General features: G+C 43.2%; 1 protein-coding gene across 3 annotated transcripts in view; it reads right to left on the bottom strand.

Moving 5' to 3' along the window:
* CUL1 (cullin 1) overlaps window positions 1-21,516 on the bottom strand; it is an 89,303-nt gene that overhangs the window by 31,292 nt on the left and 36,495 nt on the right. For all 3 annotated transcript variants that reach the window (XM_006070125.3, XM_025291742.2, XM_025291743.2), the window contains exon 3: window positions 1,195-1,369. In XM_006070125.3, the coding sequence (XP_006070187.1) occupies window positions 1,195-1,369 (175 nt within the window). The remainder of the gene's footprint in view (window positions 1-1,194; window positions 1,370-21,516) is intronic.

Raw genomic sequence — 21,516 nt, 5'->3', positions numbered from 1 at the left:
CTTAAACCATAAATCCTTATTGAAAGGAAACTAACTTGAAATTTTTTCTTAGGTATTACTAACATCTACAAATGACATCTTACCCTTTAAACATGGGGCATTAAACAGCAATATCATTAAAATGTGCTGCAGGAGAAGAGAAATCCCGGGAACGGGGGAACTGGTGGTGGTCAGCCCCTCCATGAACTCAGGGTCTGGGGCTACCCCTGAACTTCTCAGCCTCAGGCCCTCCAACTGGCAGAATAAGAAGGCTATACAGGACAAAGCTCCAGAAACACATGGGTGCACAAGTGACCCAACAAGCCATGTGGAAACCTGACCATATCTTGATACAACCAAATTTGTGTTCATTTAGATTTAAATAACAAGGGATGAACCCGAACACGTAATGCTAAGCTCTTCTGGATGACACCAGATGACGTTTTTTAAAAATTAAAAAAAAAAATATATATCGCTGACGGCAGGCCTATCAACACCTTTCACAACACAACACGCTGTTTGTCACTTCGATACTAAAGAATAATGAATCCCAGTGTTCACTTTACAAAGTGTTGCGAATCAGAGCCAGGAGGACACAGTGGCTTCATCAAGACTGCTTGGGAACGTGAAAAAGATACTGTCTTGGTCACGACTGTGCTCACTCAACTCTACTCTGTTAAATGATGTTCAAGTTTCCAGTCACCTTGCAAAATATATTAAGAAAAACAAATCTGGAGCATGATGGATTTTTTGGACATTGTTTGTGTAAATCAAAAATCTCTATACACACGTGTGCAGAACACGTTGGAAAATGTGATTACCAGAGGCTGGATAACGTTTCGTCACTCATACACTTAATACAGAATATTACAGTGGGCTCAAAATACATATAGGTAACTTGAATTCATCATGATATGCTTTAAATTAATAGGTTCATCGCTTTCTAGCCACCAAACACCAAATGGTTAGTAATTTAAGCAAAGTACTATAGGGAAAGGCATCAGAAACTTCTAATCTAAGAAGTTAACAGAATACGGCTTAGGAAGGTTTCATCTTCATAACGGGGAAACAACCTAAGAGCAGCACCTCTTCAGGTGCAGACACGTCAGTGCCAAGAACAATGAAAAACTAACTCACAATTGTTATTTCACTACTTTTAATTTTTTTACATTCTATTATATTATAAATGTTCAGTATAAATGTAAAACATCTTACCTTAAGAAGATTTGTCAAGTAATTCTTCAGGAATTCTTTAAGCCGTTTGTACAATTCCAAGCCCACAAACTGAGCTCCCCCCGGCGTCTGCCCCTTTTTCGATTTAGAAGGAGGGACACCAGCCCCTCGAGCTTGGTTTGACTGGTGAACACTCGTGCAGTAGTTATAAACGTGACTTGGAGAAAAGTCAAGGAAATCAATGGGCATCATCAATGTCAACAGTCATTATTAACACATAGTTTCTTACAAGATACTGCAGTGTCAATGTTTCCAAATATCAACAGAAACCTGTTAAAACCAGAGTAAAGATCCCATTTAGACACCAATCAAGCGAAGAGCCAGCCAGCTATGAGGATGGAAGTTTCTGGAGGAAGTCACCAAGAGACTTCTGGACCTTCCAGATCATCTAATGCCATTACCTTGTGGGAAACTGTCCCCAGAGTGGATCAGAAGGTAAGAAAAGTGGCAAATGGTACAGAGAGAAAGTTGCAAGTGAAAAAAAAAAAGCAATTATCTACTTCAGGAAAAACAAAAAACTATGACCATAGTCTATTATGATGCTTAAGCTATGAATATTTCCAAAAATATATGTTACAAATATAAAAATATCGAAAACCTTTAAAATGATTTGTAAGTGGATTTAACCAAACTACATGGCAAATAGATGGGGAAACAATGGAAACAGTGACAGACTTTATTTTTTGGGGTTCCAAAATCACCGCAGATTGTGACTGCAGCCATGAAATTAAAAGATGTTTGCTCCTTGGAAGAAAAGCTATGACCAACCTAGACAATATATTAAAAAACAGAGACATTACTTTGCCAACAAAGGTCCATCTAGTCAAAGTTATGGTTTTTCCAGTAGTCATGTATGGATGTGAGAGTTGTGGACTATAAAGAAAGCTGAGCGTCAAAGAATTGATGCTTTTGAACTGTGGTGTTGGAGAAGACTCTTGAGAGTCCCTTGGACTGCAAAGAGATCAAACCACTCAATCCTGAAGAAAATCAACCCTGAATATTCATTGGAAGAATAATGCTGAAGCTGAAACTCCAATACTTTGGCTACCCGATGTGAAGAACTGACTCTCTGGAACAAAGACCCTGATGTTGGGAAAGACTGAAGGCGGGAGGAGAAGGGGATGTCAGAGGATGAGATGGTTGGATGGCATCACCAACTTGGACATAAGTTTGAGCAAGCTCTGGCAGTTGGTGATGGACAGGGAAGCCTGGCATGCTGCAGTCCACGGGGTCGCAAAGAGTCGGATACGACTGAGCAACTGAAATGAAATGAATGACACTCTGAAAATGAAAAATATTTAATAAAAAGCAGAAAACACAGTAGCTCAAGAGATGGAGTCCTCTATCACAGCTGAAAGTCAGGGATGCCCAAGGCTGACCAATCACAGAGGAGCAATCCACGCACTATGGAGACAGATGGAGACGAGCTGTTTTGCCATAACCTTCACTCCTGTTTCAGTTCATCTGCATGTGCTTTGTGTACGTTAGTTGCTAAGTCGTGTCTGACTCTGTGACCCCAGGCACTGTAGCCTACCAGGCTCCTCTGTGCATGGGACTACCTTGGATAAAATTAAGACACCGATACTTATTCAGATAGAAAAACCATGAAACCAAATATTCTGGTGTGTTTAAGAACTTACTATATGAATATTATTTCAAGTCAGTGGATAAACATTATTGAATAAATGGCATTATAGCAAGGGGTGGTTTAAAAATTTCATATTCCAAAATATATTACAAATAGATTAAGAATTAAAATATACAGAGAGAAGCCATAAAACAAAACAAATACACACAGTTATTTTGATGGAGAAGGCCTTTTTCTAAGCAAAGTCCTATAAAGACTTCATCTGAAATTCTGAAACTATTTTAGTAATAACTATCTTAAACTTACTATTTTTAATAAATTAAGGTAAAACAGGGTGAAAAAAATTCATCTCTAAAGAAACATAAGGATTCCAACTGAAAATCCAAAGGCTAGAAAGAAACATGTGTTAGTAGTTTAGGGGCCAAAAACCTAAGAAACGCTGCAATCTCAGTGGTAATCAAAGAAAGTGAAGTAAAAGTGTTAGTCGCTAAGCCGTGTCCTACTCTTTGGGACCCCAGGGACCAAAACCTGCCAGGCTCCTCTGTCCGTGGGATTCTCCAGGCAAGAATACTGGAGTGGGCTGCACGCCCTCCTCCAGGGGAACTATGTCATAAAACACTAAGTCATTTGAATAAATATTTCAAATAGAGAATCATAGGTTATAACATACAACCAGCTGTCTCAAACTCACGACCCAGTGTGCACACACTTGTGTCACTCATTCCATCCGAATCCCCATCGACTTTCTGCTTGACTGGAACGAGTGTAACTGACACGTGCTCCTCCCTCTTCCTAAGGGCAAATGTCCACCAACGTTAAGCATTGCTATGAACGGTTCACACTTCACCATGTAACAACAGGACTTCCCTGGTGGCTCAGACAGTAAAGAAACCACCTGCAATGTGGGGGACCTGGGTTCGATCCCTAGGTTGGGAAGATACCCTGGAGATAGGAATGGCAATCCACTCCAGTATTCTTGCCTGGGGAATCCCACAGACAGAGGAGCCTGGCAGGTACAGTCCATGGGGTCGCAAAGAGCTGGACAGGACTGAGCCAGTTTCTTTTAACTAAACATGTAACGATTTGTGCAATTATTTTACATGTTTTCAAATTTTACAATACAAAAAAATTATAACGAACCGTACATTTGCTTCTGACAACACAGTTTCAGCTGGTGGTGCAGTGGTAAAGAATCCACCTGACAGTGCAGGAGATGCAAGAGAGGCAGCTTTGATCCCTGGGGTCGGGAAGACGCCCTGGAGGAAGAAATGGCAACCCACTCCAGTATTCTTGCCTGGGGAATCCCATGGACAGAGGAGCCTGGCGGGCTACAGTCCATGGGGTGGCAGAGAGTCTCATAATTCTCTAAAATATCTGTCATATATTTTGAGGTTCTGTTAATAAGCATACAAAATTGGAATTATATTCCTGGTGACTTGTTCTTTTTTATCATTAGGAAGTAACCGCATTTTTTCTTAACAACAGGGTCTTAAAAATCCATCATATCTGATGTTAATATGGGTTTTCCTATACTTTGCTTAGAATTTCTCTCAAGTACCTGTATTCCACCTCTTTATTTTCAACTTTTATGTACCTATGTTTTGGTTTATCTACCGCAAATCACCACAGTAAAATTTACCTTTAAAAAAGAAACTGTTTCATCACTTCAGTTCAGTCGCTCAGCCCAGTCGTGTCCGACTCTCTGCGACCCCATGAACCACAGCATGCCAGGCCTCCCTGTCCATCACCAACTCCCGGGGTTCACCCAAACCCATGTCCATCGAGTCGGTGTGATGCCATCCAACCATCTCATCCTCTGCTGTCCCCTTCTCCTCCTGCCTGCAATCTTTTCCAGCAACAGGGTCTTTTCAAATGAGTCAGCTCTCTGCAACAGGTGGCCAAAGTATTGGAGTTTCAGCTTCAACATCAGTCCCTCCAATGAACACCCAGGACTTGGTTTTAAACTTATACTGTTTTTATACTGATATATGGATTAATTTCTACCATCTTATCTTGCATTTTCTATTTTCATTATTTTTCTCTGTGCCTCTCGTTTCCTCCCCTTTCCCCTTGTACTGGATTACTAGTTCCTTTATTCTACGGTAGTTCTTTTATGATGTTGGAGTTATACATCACATCCATATGCTCGTGACAGTACCTTAAAATCTGACATGCATAGTATTTTGCTTCCACCAATTCTGGTAAATTCTTCGGTTATTTCCTCTTCAAACATTTCTGAGCTACGTTCAATTTTCTCCTGGAGGTTTCACAACTACATGTATGTTGACCATTTTTATTTCAGCTCCATAGCTCAATTTATGTCCGTTACATCCATCAGTTTATCTTTGTTCAAACTTTTCTAATTTTTCTTGATCTACCTATCACATCGGGTTAAATGATTCTCTTTCAACAATGAAAAATCTATCTTTAATAAATTTATTTTACATTTGCAGAAGTTCCCTACTTCTTTAAAATAATGTCTTATTTCCATAGTGTTTTGTCCCTTTATATTTCGGACTCTTTTATCACTAATTGTTTTCAATACACTTAGAAGTGCTCTCTAAAGGCCCTTCTGTTGGTAGTTCTTAAGGCTCTAGTTCTGCTATTTGGTCTGTATGCTGACTTGTTCACGTGGACCAAGACTCTGACTTAAACTTTTTTTTAACTCCCTTTCACATTTCAAACACCAGTTCTAGGTGTTTGGTTCCAGGGAACTTTTTAGGTTACCTAGATGAGCCTGATCTCTATTTCTTGGCAATATATCAATCTCTAGCTATTAGATTATAACAAAGGTCTTAAAAACAGTCAAACAAGTGCAGGAACAGGGCATCTATTCAATGCGGTCAGAGCTCATACTGCCACAAATTTTTCTGGACTAAAATGTGCAAATATTCAAAAATCTCCAAGTGCATTCTCTTTGATACAGTCATTATCCTCACAAGCATTTACTGTACAGAAATTACCATGGAAGTATACAATTACTTTAGTTAGCAAACTATGACAGCAATGCTGAAGGTGCTAAAAAACTTGTAACATCCTATTTGTCAAACATAAAGAATTAGTTACATATATTGTTGGATCCTGAGGATATAATATGTAGCTGTTTTTAACACTGTCACCGGATACAGGATATAAAAACGGTAATATATGTACCAAATTCACATATTTGGAGTGAAATCCAAGACTCCACTCATGATATGCATTATATTAAGTAACACTAGGAAAATACTGCCAATTATAATCTGACACAATGCATTCTTAGGGGGAATTTTTATATTCACTTTCTGAAAGATCAGTGGTTTAGACATAAAATGATGTATCACAACATTCTTATAAGCAAATAAAGAAAAGTTAAACTGGTTGACTCATTCTTAAAGGCCATCCACAGCCTCACTCCTCTGGACCTGTGCGCCCTGAAGGCGATGCGTGTTTCTCACACAACGCCCTCCTCTGGACACCGAGAGGGACAGCCCCGGGAGAGCCGTCCACAGCCCCGCCCCGGCTTTTCCTCCGAATCTGCTCTCATCCGTTTTGTAAGTTTTGAACCTGAGCTTGCTTGATATTAAAAGGGTTTTTTCTTTTGGGGCAGATTCCTCCCATGGTCCCTAATGGTTTGCAGACTAGGAACAAGGCGAGGGTGGGGGCTCAGGGGCGGGGGTGAAGCCTGCCGAGTAAGCAGGCAGTGACTGACACCTGAGGGCGCACCCGGCCCTGGAAGCAATGATCAAAGAGATCAAGACAGAGAGATGTTAACAAGATAATAAGTGGAAAGAGCTTAACTTAACAACTTAGAAATGAGCGTTTCAGTATACGGTTCCTTTGGACATATAAAGTTTACGAATCTCTTCAGGTATCAAAAAGCCATTCTTTTGGGAAAGCAGGGCTAGGGTATTTAACAACTTCTAACTACAGACTTCTTTCTTCTTCACCAAGTATTCTCTGTGCACAGAACACGCACTCACCCCCACCCCACCGTTATTTCCTTTTAGCCTTACCTCCTCAGAGGACCTTGAAACAAGGCAAGGAACCCTGGGCCTCACAGAACAGACTGAAAGGAAAATTTTAATTGGGGGCCGTGGAGAGGGGCGGGGAGGCGCTCTTAAACGCTCTTTTAAAATTTCTACCCAGAGTTCAACTCCACTTTCATTCCCAAATTAGCATCACCCTCACCATTAACCAACCAGGCATGTAAAACATGAGGCAGTGCTAACTAGTATTCTTCAAAAAGGAAGGCAAAATAGGGTAATTTCAGATAAAATAAAATCAATGGCGTTCATGTAGTATAGACTTAAATTCTAGGTACAGAGGAATTCATACTAGGTTGAATCCTGGATCTTTAAAAAAGAATGAAGAGCATCAGAAATAATAGCTGTGCAAATAGTAAAGATTATTTTTCTTAATTCTTTAAAATACGAAGAATGATTTAAAACTAACATTTATAATATTGTCTTGGGGGTCTTTAAGACTTAGGGACACCAATCCTATAGATCAGGGCCCTACCTTATGACCTCATTTAATCTTAAGTATTTCCCTAAAGGTCCCATCTAAATACTGCAAAACTGGGGTCAGGGCTTCAGCATGTGAATTTTCGGGCATAAGCTTCAGTCCACATATCATACATGATTACATTACATGAAATGTTCAGAACGGACAAATCTATAGACAGAAAGTAGATCAGAAGGGAGGTCGGGGACTAAGGAAGTAACAGCTCAAGGGTACAGGGTTTCTTTCTGAGATGAGAAGGCTCTAAAATGTGATGACTGAATATACCTGTGAATATACTGAAAACAATCGAAATGAACATTTTAAATGGATGAACTGTATGGCATTGTGAATTACATCTCAATAAGACTGCTTTTAAAAAAATTCAACACAATACCAATTGTAATCCACCAATTTTTAGGGGAGAAATTGACAAACTGACAATAAAACTTATTATAGAGAAATGCAAAGGAATTAGAATAGTTAAAAAATCCTGGGGTAGGAGAACAAAGTTGGAAGACTTATACTATCTGACTTAAAGAATTTTCATAATGCTACAGTAAGAAATTATAAAAAATGAAAACAGCAACCAATAATCCCACAAGAATATAGATGCAACCATACTTCACAAAATATAAACAAATCAAAGTAGTAATACATTCTCCCTTTACACTGGTCACATTTCAATGAAACAATTTTAGTAATAAAACCACATTTACATTGTCAATTTTAACATAGGCACCAAACTGCCCCCCTGGGGGAAACAAATGATGCTGGGATAACTGCAGAGCCATGGCAGCGGAAAGAGCAACCTCCAGCCCCACCTCACACCACACACAAAGACCCAAATGGAAAGGCCCAGACCACAAAGCTTCAAGAGGAAAACAGTATCTTTGTGATCCAGACACAGGTTTCTCATAGGCCACAGAAGATAACTGTAAAGGAAAAGAAACAAATTAGGTTTCCTCAAAATAAACTACCTGCTCACTCAAAAACACCATTAAGAAAAGGAATAGCAAGCCTCAGAGACTGGGAGGAAATATCAGCAAGACATGTCTGAGAAAAAGCTGGCATCCTAAACAGAGAACTCCTACAACTCAATAATAAAAAGCATATTAATCCCCTCCCAAAACCCCCAAGACTCAGATCCTTTACAAAAGACGACATACAAATGGTAAACCAGCATATGAAAACGACTCAGCTTCATTAATCATTGGGGACATGCAAATAAAGACCACGAGATACCCTGACACACACTTCCAGGATGGCTCAAATGAAAGAGAATGATGTTCCAAGCAGGCGTCGGCAATACTGTGGGGCAACTAGAATTCACAAACACTGCTCACATGAATTCAAAATGATACACCCACTTTAGAAAAACAGCTGGTCAGTTTCTTACACTGTCAAACATACCATTAACACACAATGCAGCAATTCCACTGCTCTGTCGGCCCGAGAGATATAAAAGCATTCTGCTCCCCAAAAGATCTCCACTTCGATATAGTTTCCCCCCATGCTCTAGCTAAAAAAAATGGGAAACAGCCCAGGTATCTATCATTAGAAGAATGAATCAAGAAGCTGTGGTATTCATACAATGGAATACGACTTAGCAAAAGGGAGAAAACTACTGGCACTTGGATAACACGGATAAATCTCAAAAACGCCCTGAATGAAAGCAGCCTCACATGAAGGGGAACATACTCTCTACTGCTCTTTGGATGAACTCCTGGGAACTGCCAAACTAATCTATGGTAGCTGCCGTGGGGGAGGCCAGGATGCCCTGGGAAGCATCAAGGAACCTTCCACAGGGGTGAAGACACCCTCTATCTGGATAGGTTTTTGGGTTACTCAGGCAAATGTGCTAGTCAAGGCTTCTCTACTGTAAACTATAAACAAATTTCAAATTCTAATGATGTACATGCTCAAGCATTTACTGAGAAGTGTATTGATGTCTATAGCTTATTCTGAAACATGCAAAATAAAATGGATGGATGGATATATGGATTCAGGGTAGACAGATACGTGATTGAGCAAGTCCAGTAAAATGGGTCTTCACTGTAAAATTCTTTTGACTTCTTTGTATGTTTGAAATTTTTTTATGATAAAAGGTTGAAAACTCCAGGACAGAAAATACCATGTAAAAACCTTCAAAGCAAAACATAAAAAACCTAAACTTCTGATGTCTGTTGTTGTTGTTGTTGAGTTGCTAAGTTGTACCCAACTCTTTTGTGACCCTAAGGACTGTAGCCCACCAGGCTCCTCTGTCCATGGGATTTCTCAGGCAAGAATACTGGAATGGGTTGTCATTTCTTCCTCCAAGGGATCTTCCTGACACAGGGATCAAACAGTCTCCTGCACTGGCAGGCGGATTCTTTACCATAGAGCAACCAGGGAAGCCCAATTAGCAAAAGACAATTAGACATGCTTTACAGAAATGCTTTACTATCTAAAACCAGAAGCAAAGCTACAAAGCCAGTCATTTATCTACTATGGCAGAAAAATGAAGAGGAACTAAAAAGCCTCTTGATGAAAGTGAAAGCGGAGAGTGAAAAAGTTGGCTTAAAGCTCAACATTCAGAAAACGAAGATCATGGCATCTGGTCCCATCACTTCATGGGAAATAGATGGGGAAACAGTGGAAACAGTGTCAGACTTTATTTTTCTGGGCTCCAAAATCACTACAGATGGTGACTGCAGCCATGAAATTAAAAGACGCTTACTCCTTGGAAGGAAAGTTATGACCAAGCTAGATAGCATATTCAAAAGCAGAGACATTACTTTGCCAACAAAGGTTCGTCTAGTCAAGGCTATGGTTTTTCCTGTGGTCATGTATGGATGTGAGAGCTGGACTGTGAAGAAGGCTGAGCGCCAAAGAATTGATGCTTTTGAACTGTGGTGTTGGAGAAGACCCTTGAGAGTCCCTTGGACTGCAAGGAGATCCAACCAGTCCATTCTGAAGGAGATCAACCCTGGGATTTCTTTGGAAGGAATGATGCTAAAACTGAAACTCCAGTACTTTGGCCACCTCATGCGAAGAGTTGACTCAGTGGAAAAGACTCTGATGCTGGGAGGGATTGGGGGCAGGAGGAGAAGGGGACGACAGAGGATGAGATGGCTGGATGGCATCACTGACCCGATGGACATGAGTCTGAGTGAACTCTGGGAGTTGTTGATGGACAGGGAGGCCTGGTGTGCTGCAATTCATGGGGTCACAGAGAGCTGGACACGACTGAGTGACTGATCTGATCTGAGCAAATGCCTATGTACCACTTTGGTCCTTTTATTATTTTTATTTGTTAAGACTTATTGTAACGGTGCTCTTAACTATGTTGTGACAGACTGATGGCCTGAGACAGGCTGCTAGGCTCCAACTATTTCAATATTTGAGCTGCTCAATTATGTTCGTTTTCCCTAAGTGTGCCTCTTCTCTGTGTGTGTGCTCAGTCATGTCCAACTCTTTGCAACCTCATGGACTGCAGCCTGCCAGGCTCCTCCATCCACAGAATTTTCCAGGCAAGAATGCTGGAGTGGGTTGCCATATCCTCCTCCAGGGGATCTTTCCTATCCAGGGATCAAACTTGAGTCTCCTGAGTCTCCTATATTGGCAGGCAGATTCTTTACCATTGAGCCACCAGGGAAGCCCTCTTCATAAGGACGAGCTACTCTTGGTAACTGAAAGCTGGGTTTCACTCAACACTGTGCTTAGTTACTCAGTCGTGTCTGACTCTTCACAACCCCATGGATTGTAGCCCGCCAGGCTCCTCTGTCCATGGGGATTCTCCAGGCAAGAATACGGGAGTAGATTGCCATGCCCTCCTCCAGGGGATCTTCCCAACCCAGGGATCAACCCAGGTTTCCCTTGTTGCAGGCATTCTTTACCAGCTGAGCCACCAGGGAATTTTGGCAGTAACTGCAACAGCTACCCCGTCTTCTCGCTCCAGTCTGAACTGACTGCTGTACGCACCATCCGGGCAGCGCTAATCCAGGAACTCTGTCCTGCTCTCACATTCAACCCATAGGCTGCTGGGTCTTTCTTAATTCTATGTGCACAGAAGCTTCATGGTTTTGTCTGTAGGATCCATCTTCTTCATTATCTTCAGCACTAGTGATTTAACATCTTCACTTCTGGGAAGTTATTTTATACTCTCTATGAATACTATTACAAATTCAAAAACTCTTCTCTCCCTGTTTTCCTTTAGAATTTCTAACAGTCAGATATTGGGCCTCCTGGCTTACTTCCATTTGCAAAGCTACCTGCCCTCGTATCTTTCCTTTTTAATGTCCAGCAGCAGCAGCAGCAGCAGCAGCAGCAGGGTCTTCTATTACTGTTCTTTCTAAAACCTGAGTTGCCATTGCAAATGGGAGTTCTTTTCTCAAAGTGTCCTGTTCCTAAATTACTGCCATGAGGAGATTCTCATCTCAGACTTTGCCACTAACATTCAAAAATGTTACTTTTAAAAACATGTTCTTCTTTTCCCTGTATTGTCAGTTTCTTCCTGTTCGCTCTCATTCTGTGTATTCTGTTTTCACACAACTATTAATCCTTAGTACTCATCATGATAAGGCACTAAAAGCCAACTGGAAATACCACTGGCCTAAGGGAGGCTGGCGGGCCATAGTTCTGCATGGCTCACCTTGTGTGTTGACAAATGCATTTATTTTTCAGGCTGTTCAATTTTTCCAGAGAACTGTTCTGTCCCTAGCATCACCAGCAGTGTTCTGATACGGAATGACAGACCAGTCTCTCTAAATGCTAACTCTCTATCACAGCCACGGTTGTTAGTTCCTATTTATCCCAACTTCTGCTAGGCCTCCTGTTTGCAAGTTTCTGCGATGTTCCCATTCAGTGTGGCCTAAACAGAAGCGGCGAGTCTTCTGCCTGGGATACAGGCTCTCAGCATCAGGAGCTCTACACTCGAGGACAGGGCCGTGACAGGCTCTCAGGTCTGCAGACTCTGGATGTGTCCCTCACCTCCCAGCACCGCCCGGTCTCAGCCGTCCGCCTCTGCCAGGGCGGAGCCTTCAGGTTCTGAGCCTCTGGTCCCGCAGGGCCGGGGGCTGTCACTGGCACCCTCCTGGGGGACGCTCCCTCTAAAGTGACGCTTCCTATACCCCGGGCATCAGTGCGGCGACTCAGTCTGCTTTGCATTAAAGAGAAAGAACAAACAAACGGGTAAATTTCTCATCTAAGCTCTCTTCCATTCTTTGTCTTCACTGATTTAAAATGATTTTATTATGATCATTTTAGTGATGCCACCAATGGGAAAGTCAAAACAAATTTCATCTTCAGCCAGAAGCCCAGAAATCTGCTCCTTTTGTTTCCTGTTTCCATGACCACTACCCTAGTTCAGAACTTACACAACATCGTGCTTGGATTGCCAAGACCAAGCTGGTCTTCCTGTGCCTTTGATCTCTTTCCGGTTTTAACTCCATTTGGCTTCCAGATTCATCCTCCTCAAGTCACGGATTCTTAAGTCATATGTCCATCTCTGTGGACCTACACCGCTTTCAAAAAATAACAGTAACAAACACATTTACCTGGTCTGCAAGGTTCACCATAATCTGGAACTAAGTCCGGTGGCCAGCCTGACAGCATCTACTCCTGGCCAGCATCGTGTCCTCTCGTGGTGCCACTTCCCACTTTCACATCCATCTTTCTCCCTCAAGCAAAACTCTGCAAGGCTTTCTCCCTTTTCTCATTTTTTCCTCCTTATTTATACTCCTCTCTTGAGGTTCACTTAGCTTCCACTAGTTCTTGAAGCCTTCCAGCTTAAAACAGTGTCAACATCTTTCTCCCTCCTCTGAGCATCTCCTCTGCAATAATAGCTGTCTGTATTGCCCATCATCAAAGACTTTCAAATTAATGAAATGAGACTATTAAATATTGCATCACATACACACACACCCCCTTCCACTGCTTTAAAGCATTTGAGATAGCTTATAATAGCTGAAAGAAAGTGAAAGTCGTGCAACTGAATTCTCCAGTCCAGAATACTGGAGTGGGTAGCCTTTACCTTCTCCAAGGGATCTTCCCAAGCCAGGGAGAGAACCCAGGTCTCCCACATTGCAGGTAGATTCCCATCTGAGCCACCTAGGAAGCCCTATAATACTTGAAACACCACAGAAAAAGGAAAAATACAAGCCAGAACAGTATTTACAGAACATAAAAATAAACTAGAACACAAAATTAACAATAACTAAGTCAGAACCCTAAAATTAAACAGATGACCTAACTATGAACAATCCGAAATAAACATATTTTGCATCCAGGCTGCTATGTGCCAAAATTAATTTTGGTTTCAGAGTATTCATCTTCAGCATGTCTAATAGCATTTATGTAACAGAACCAATGGTTAAGGCAACCCCACAGCTAACTAACGTGCAAATGCTATCAAAGGAATCAAGGAGAATGCGTTTCTCTATGATCTTCAACAAAGACGCTGGTTGCTAGAGTAGACAGAACAATTCCGGGTGGTGAGACACCAGCAGAAAACAATAATGCATCAGGACTGGTCCTCACACTCAGGGGAGGATTCAGAGCAAGTTCCCTGCAGGACCGATGACCAGGGAACTGTCCCAGGCACATGGTTATTAAAACCTGGGAAAGGGTGTTCAAATATATTCCTAAGCTGCACACAAACTCTCGTTTTCTGTATGTGTGTGTGCAGATAATGCGCAGCCAGACATGACCGAGACAGCACTGGAGAGACTTGCTGGGGGGACGGGGTGGGGGTAGTATGTGGCTGAGAAGATGTGTGCTTTTCACTGTGCGCCCTGTTAAATGTCTAGGTTTACAACAGGATTATGTATCTAAAAATAAAAAATTACATAGCAGAAAGACCCCAGAGGGATCTACTCTCAAGCCCATGCAGTTTTTCCTGTAAGTAAGATTTAGGCCACAAAATGGGTAGTCGTGCCTGACTGTGCAAAGCTTCAGCCCAAAGCCCGGCTGGTCCTCATCTGAGAAGCTGGCCTGGGGACCCATGAGGAGGAAACGGGGGCAATCAAACAGAAGCCTCCTTCAGGAGTCAGTGGGTTGGCTGTTTTACACTAGGGCAGCGACAGCTTGATAAGCCCACACCGCTGACTTTTAAAACGCTGACCTTGTTTTCAAAAGGTTCCCTTGAAGGGTTCCTTTGGCACCGCCGTCAGACTGGGACAGTGAGCGGGACCTGAGGCAGACACCTGGGGTCTCTGGCCACACTTGGCCATCAAGAGCAGAGCCTGGGCCTGCCTCTGAAACAGGCCTACGACTCTTCTGTATCCCACAACTGCTCCATCATTCGCTAAAACACACTCTTCACGTGACTGGTAGGGACAAGTCACCGTGAAAGGAGTCAGGTGACAGACGAAGCTTCAGGCAGACATCGCCTGGGTGCCCGCCCCGCCTCGGGCATCCAGGCACTCTGTGTGACTACACGCCATCCCTGGCTGTGATGCCCAGGGCACCTGTTAACACTTTATGATTGGGCACCGGCCCGCACTGTCTGTTACCACAGAGCACCAGCCTTACAACATAAAGTCAACACATCTGGGGAATCAATCTGTGACTTTGGGTTACTACCAAACTCAAGCCATTTTCCTTCTGAACAGAACCACTTTCTGCGACCCCTTCTTATCCAAGTGAACTTACAGTGGAAATTTGAGCAGCTGCCTGTATCAACATCATTTGGCCGGGCTCTGCACTACAAGCTGTGTCCACAAACGTTCCAGCTGCACCCGCTGGCAGGAGCAGCAGGCCCGCCTCCCACCCTGCACTGTCGTCTGCAAAGTTATTAAAGAATCAAGTTCTCTCTGGGCTGTGGCAGGTACGGCTCTGAAAGGGAATATCCCAAATGAAGCAAATAAATTCACATTTATTTCAAAGGCAAAAACTGTATGCAACAGCTTGTGATTAACCACAAAATTTGTTTTAACAAAGCTCAAAGTGCTCTGAGTATACACACCATGAATCAAATTTAGAAGAAGAAAGCTCGACATACCATGTTTATACTAATAAAACCCCAAAAACTGCCTCCAGAGACAACTACGCGATATGATTACTGAGTTGGCCAAAAGGTTCACTCGGGTTTTTCTGTAACATCTTTATGGCCAACCCGATATAATTTCTATGGGTTTCCTCTGGAAGATAGATTTGGTTTCTCAATCCCCAAAACTATTTTAACAGTACTATGTCCAGTAACGAAAGACAGAAGGAATTTTGCAAGCCAGTGAAATAACTAGGACTTCTAGTTGCACAAGGGAAACCAGCAAAAACTAATCAACTATATTTTAAAAAGTATATTCTATACTGACAGTCTAGAAAGCACAGATGAGGTTTTAAAACACCATCCATAAGCCCAATACCTACAGACAGACACTTTTCATGCTATGCAAAGCTTTTCAAAAGTACAGATGATGCCCTGGGGGTTCACATCACAGAAACCACTTCATATCCTGCGTTCCCCATTATTAGGAGCACTGTTACATGTCAACGAATAATATTCTTCAGTGATTTTTTAATGGCTGTTTATGGCCATTTATATCAAATCCCTAATGTTGAAGAATGAGGCTGTTTCCCATTGTTTCCAATTATAAAATATTCTGAACCCCTGGCACATACAATTTGAACACAACTGGAGGAGGAAATGGTAACCCACTCCACTATTCTTGCCTGGGAAACACCATGGACAAAGGAGCCTGGTGCGCTGCGGTCCGTGGGGTCGCTAAGAGTCGGACAGGACTTGAGTGACTCAGCGCATTTCCTTAGGACAGTTAAAAGTTATAAAACAAAAATCAGTGGGCCAAAGTACCTTTTGATGTCTTTATACTTCTAAACTTCCCCAGAAAGACCACAGCAAATTGACACCACCTGACTGTGGCAACTCCAGCTTCCTTCACTTGGGCCAGCACTGGCTAGGCTCTCACAACGGCTGTCAGCCTGATAGGTTTAACATGTCTTAAATTCTCCATTTCTTTAACAATTAAGAGGTTGAAAATTTTCCTACAGGCTTACTGACCTTTTGCATTTCTTCGGTCTATGAACCAATTATATCCTTCAGAGCCTTATTCTAAAAATGTGGATAAATGTGTATACATATGTGTGTGTGTATATATATGTGTGTGTATATATGTATGTGAAGAGCTGTGTGCGTTTGGAAAAAAATACTTCTATACATTTAGGTTTACTTGATGAAAGCCATGTTTGTTAGGTGAGCAAAACTGGATTAATGTTATGACTCCTGAATAAAAAGTACAAGATGAGAGATGTCCAAATACCTTCACTGGCTGCGTGGTTACCTCAAGATGGACTGGGACCATCATCAAGACACTGTGAAAACAATTTGACATTCTTTCTGTCTGATCTGCTTTTTGCGGAGCCCGAGTTTCTATATAGGACAGAGAATCCTGGGCAGGCGGGCCGGGAAGGCGGCTGCTGCTTGGAACACCGGCCCCGCAGCTGGGCTGCCGTGCAGGAGCCAGCGGGGGTGAGCCGGCGACCGAGAACAGTGTCGGAGGCGGCGACGCCACGCCTGGCTGGCAGGCAGCAGCGGGACCGCGCGCCCTGGGGGGCTCTCAGCCCTGCCAGGGGCCCGGGAGCCGCTCTGGGGGGGAGAGCGCCCCCACCCCAGTGATGCGAACTGAGCTGCAGACTGTGGCTGCTGCTGCTGCTATTAAGTCGCTTCAGTCGTGTCCAACTCTGTCCAACCCCACAGACGGCAGCCCACCAGGCTCCTCTGCCCATGGGATTCTCCAAGCAAGAATACTGGATTGGGTTGCCATTTCCTTCTCCACGCAGACTGTGGGGACAGAGCTTAACTGCAAATTCTGAATATGCCTGTATTTCAACTTGTGGACAGGTAAGCAGCCCAGGCTAGGAAATAAGAACGTCATCCTTAATGCAACTGCCAGGGAAAAAAGGAACTTTGAAATCAGAATAAACTAACTCAGTTCACAGCACCACAGGGAGGAAAACAGATCCTGTCAAGTGTCTGAGAACTTCTGCAGACAGAGAGGAAAAAGAAAAAGAGAAAGACATCAACACAGAAGTTTAAACTGACTCCAAGGGAGGCTAAAATTATGATTCGAGGTGAATAACGACTTCAGGAAAAAAAAGAATGACTTGGAAGTGAGAAGCAGGAAGACTGGGGGCCTAGCAAAACCAACAAACTTAACCAGATGGCCTGCCAGCTAGACTAGCCGTGACCAGCCGCTGCGGGTATGCCACAGGGGTCCCCTCATCACGCCACACCCCCTGCCCGAAGTCAGGACCTGTGCCTGCTCTCTGAGCTGGGCATGGAAACACAGTGGTGTCAAGAAGCTCAAATAGGAGACTTCCCTGGTGGCTTAGTGGTAAAGAATCCACCTGCCAATGCAGGGCACATGGGTTCAATCCCTGGTCCAGGAAGATTCCGCAAGCTTCAGAGCAACTGCTACTGAAGCCCGAGCTCCCCAACAAAACCACAACTAGAGAGCAGCCTGTGCTCAGCACAACCAGAGAAAAGGCCTGTGCAGCAATGAAGACCCAGCACAGCCACAAATTAATGAATTATTTAAAAAAAAAGAAAAAAACCGAAGAGGAAACTTCACTACCCATTTCACGTTCAAAAGAAAAAAGAAAGAAAATATACTATTATTTACCCACCAGCATAGACTGTACTCCTATATTTTACTCCAAAAAGAAACAACAGAACAAGTCGCCGCACTGCACTGTGCACACCTAAGACGGAACACCAGACCTGCGAGGGCGGCCAGTGGGGAGCCCGGGCCACAGGCTGAGCACTGGCAGGGAGGGCAGCCTTCGTGAACGGCTGGGAACAAAGTTAGTGATACCTGAACGAGATCTTTCTGACTCAGGTGCTCTGGAACCTTTTTCTTCCCTTTCCTCAAGTTGCCTTCTCTTTCTTCTGCTACTCTGAGTTGAGAAATCAAGAACATTTATGCTGTACAATAACCCACCTTCTTGTTATAGTACCAGGGAATGCCAGTGGTTGCTAACTGCTCTAGGAACTCTAGCTGCAGTTCCAGAAGTTGGTTACTTTTCTCTGGAAAATGTGTCACATGTTTCTCGAAGATAAACAGAGGGTAAAGATCTCGCCAAGATCTCGCTGTGAGCTGCTGTCTACAGTGACGACGGGGAAAGGACCCCTCCTCCTCCTCCTCCCGGCCAGCCCTCCTCCAACCGGCCCTGGTCTGACTGCAGAAGGGAGACGCAGTCTGCTCCTCCTCCCCAGGACCCGAAGTGCCTCCCAGCCTGAAACACAACCTCACAAACCAGGGCTAGAACATCCGTCACTGGAAACCAGCCTGGGAGATTATTTTAAAGGGCGATGCAGCTAAGCGGTTACATGGAGACTGAATGTACACCCGAAAGAGAAAGCTTTCACAAACGCTGTTATGTAAACTGAGGCCGAGACAGAACTGTGGTATGGCGACACAGTTTCCAAAAGCTGTGTGTAATGACTGAAATGGAAGTGAAGATGCGTTCTAGAAAAATGTGCCAGATGACTTGAGCGCCTCTATACTGGAAAATAACACTGATGTTAAAAAATGCAGGTGAAGGAGGGAGCAGAATTTTATGATTTTCAGTAATTCAATTAATAAACACAAGTAGACATCCTGTTTCATCTGTATCCTAAAAGTTAATCTTTAAGGGTTGATCAGACTCTTTTGGAACTTCCTAAGGAAAATACAGAAAATATTTTGGGAACTATGGCTCATTCACATACAGAACCTGAAGGCCGCAGAATGGATAAAGGCAGTTTCCAGAGTCAGGCTACTAAGAGTTTCAGAGGAGCGTCATCACTGCCCAGTGGTTGCTGTAACAACTAGGCAAGTTACCCAAGCTCTGGGAGACCGGGTTTCCGACAGCACCGCAGGAGGGTTACTACCACCAGCCCTCGTGGGTGACTGATGAAAGCCTCCAACCAGATGCAGATGGTTCCCAGCACAGGGTCTGATACCCAGGACGCAAATGGCAGCTCTGATTTCACAAATAATACCTAAGGAATTAATGTCAAGTTCAGAATCTCCAATCTCTTTTTTGCGGAGGAGGGGAGAAGTAGAAAAGAACAGTTTTATTGCTTTGCCAGCAAAGGGGGGCACGGTGGGCTCATGCCCTGAAAAACTGCATGTCCCAACCCAGGAGGGTTTGGTGAGGAGTTTTACAGCAACAGCTCAAGGGGGGCAGATTCTCCACTCTTAATAAATGTACAAAATAAATGAAACTATTATCTTCTCAGACAAAACTAGAAGAATCTTACTCAAGAGTTATTCCTGGAAAAAAAAAAAATGGAAGGTATCAAAACGACAAACTATATTTATAGAATAAAAGAATTTAGTATTTGCAGCAGGCAGAGAAAGAGTTCTAAGACCAAAGCATTATACTGAACAAGGACCAATCTGGGCTGGTCAAAAATGAAAACTAATAAGTTCCCTGGAGAAAAACTAGCAACTAAATTTCCATCGTTTCTATTCTAGCGCTCCCCTGTTGTTCGCATGCATAAATCCAACCAAAGGCCTTGTTTCATTACCATCTTTAGCTCTAGGACTTACAAGAATTAAACAAAATAACCAACCAAAAAAAAAAAAGCACACCTCAAAAACCTCCACCACAAAACCTGCCACACCTAACACGCCACAACCTTCTTGAGGGGACCAATATCCTCTTTATTTGTAAAGATTACGGCCTCCTTAAAAGTATTTGACACGTCACATGACCCAGTGATTCCACTCTTACATATACACGTGCTTTTTAACACATGCCCACACAAAACACAAAAACTCACGTACAATATTTATAACAACATGGTTCATAATAGCCAGATATCCATCACTGACGGATGAATAAGCAAAATATGGAATATGCATCAAATTCAGCTGTAAAAAGGAATGATGTGCTGACACGTGCTGCAACAAGAACGAGGCCTGGAAACATCATGCTAAGTCAAAGAAGCCAGCCGCAGAAGGCCACACGCTGGGTGGTTCCATTTATGTGAAACGTCCAGAACAGGCAAATTCATAGAAACAGAAAGCAGGTTAGCAGTTGCCAGGAACTGGGGGGAGGACAGAATGGGAAGTGACTAGCGAGGGTGTAGTTAGTTGCTCTGGGGGGTGATGAAAAGCCTCTAAGTTTAGACAGTGGTTACGGCTGCACAATGCGTGAGTGCACCTGAATGCCGCACTGTGCACTTAAGTAGGGTGCGCTTCATGGGTGTGTGAACTATAACTCAATAAAGCGGCGATTTGAAGTATTCTACAGTGTAAGTGTACATGTATTTATGAATATTGGTCTATACCCACAATAAGTTTTCATTTTAGAGACAGACATATAGTTTCATACCTATTCAAATTAATGTTAAACTTTTTTTAAGGCCATAAAACATTAGCAGAGTCGAGGGCCTCCTGGACTATCAAGTTTGACCATCACTGATACACATTGAAGCTTTAAACTTAAATCTGCACTGAACTAACAACTTTAAACTCCGGAAATTGGCAAATCAGCAGCAATCCGCCCTTTGGTGAGCTAGCTTCAACTGTAATTTCTGATATCTGAATGGACTCAAGAAACTCTACAAGTTTAGTACGCCTTGGTGTACACACACACACAGCCATCTCCTGGTACCTGTGGGGGTCAGGTTCCGGGACCACCCCACCTTCCCATGCCAGAAGCTGTGGGCGCTCTAGTCCCTCAATAAAATGGCCAGTCCAGTTGGAGTTCCGCATCTGAGGATCAGGAGGGCCGACTGCATACAGCAGACAACACAACCTTCCAAGCACACGGCAGTCCCTTGCACCTACCAGGGACCATACAGAGTGAAATACCTGAACACCGTATTTGTAAAGCAAGGCCACAACAATATAACTTTCGCTCCACATGGTGGCCCTTTGCGTGGGAGTCGCAAGCCTGTCCCATGAAGGACCAGACGTTAACTATTTTCGGCTTTGTGGACCAGACCACTTTTGATGCGAGCTCTTCCACCCTGCTCCCATCGCATGAGGGCAGCCCCGGACAATACAGACACCAAAGCTCCCAGCGGTAAGCAGCACCCTGCTACACAACTTCCTGCCCTGGTTGAAGTGATTACCTACTGTGTGCTTAGAACACGGGTGCCACGACTAATGATTCCAAATGGAAACAGCCACGAGCGGCTCCTGGGCTGAACAGCACTGCTTTAGACCACCATGTAGCCACTTTCACCTCTGTCATAAATGCAGAAGGAGTAAATGAGTTAACTTTGAAGGCTAAAAATGAAC

This window comes from Bubalus bubalis, chromosome 8, assembly GCF_019923935.1.
Source record: "Bubalus bubalis isolate 160015118507 breed Murrah chromosome 8, NDDB_SH_1, whole genome shotgun sequence".
Classification (NCBI taxonomy): domain Eukaryota; kingdom Metazoa; phylum Chordata; class Mammalia; order Artiodactyla; family Bovidae; genus Bubalus; species Bubalus bubalis.
The sequence above is the reverse complement of the archived record's forward strand: the minus strand, read 5'-3'. Positions and strand labels throughout refer to the sequence as shown.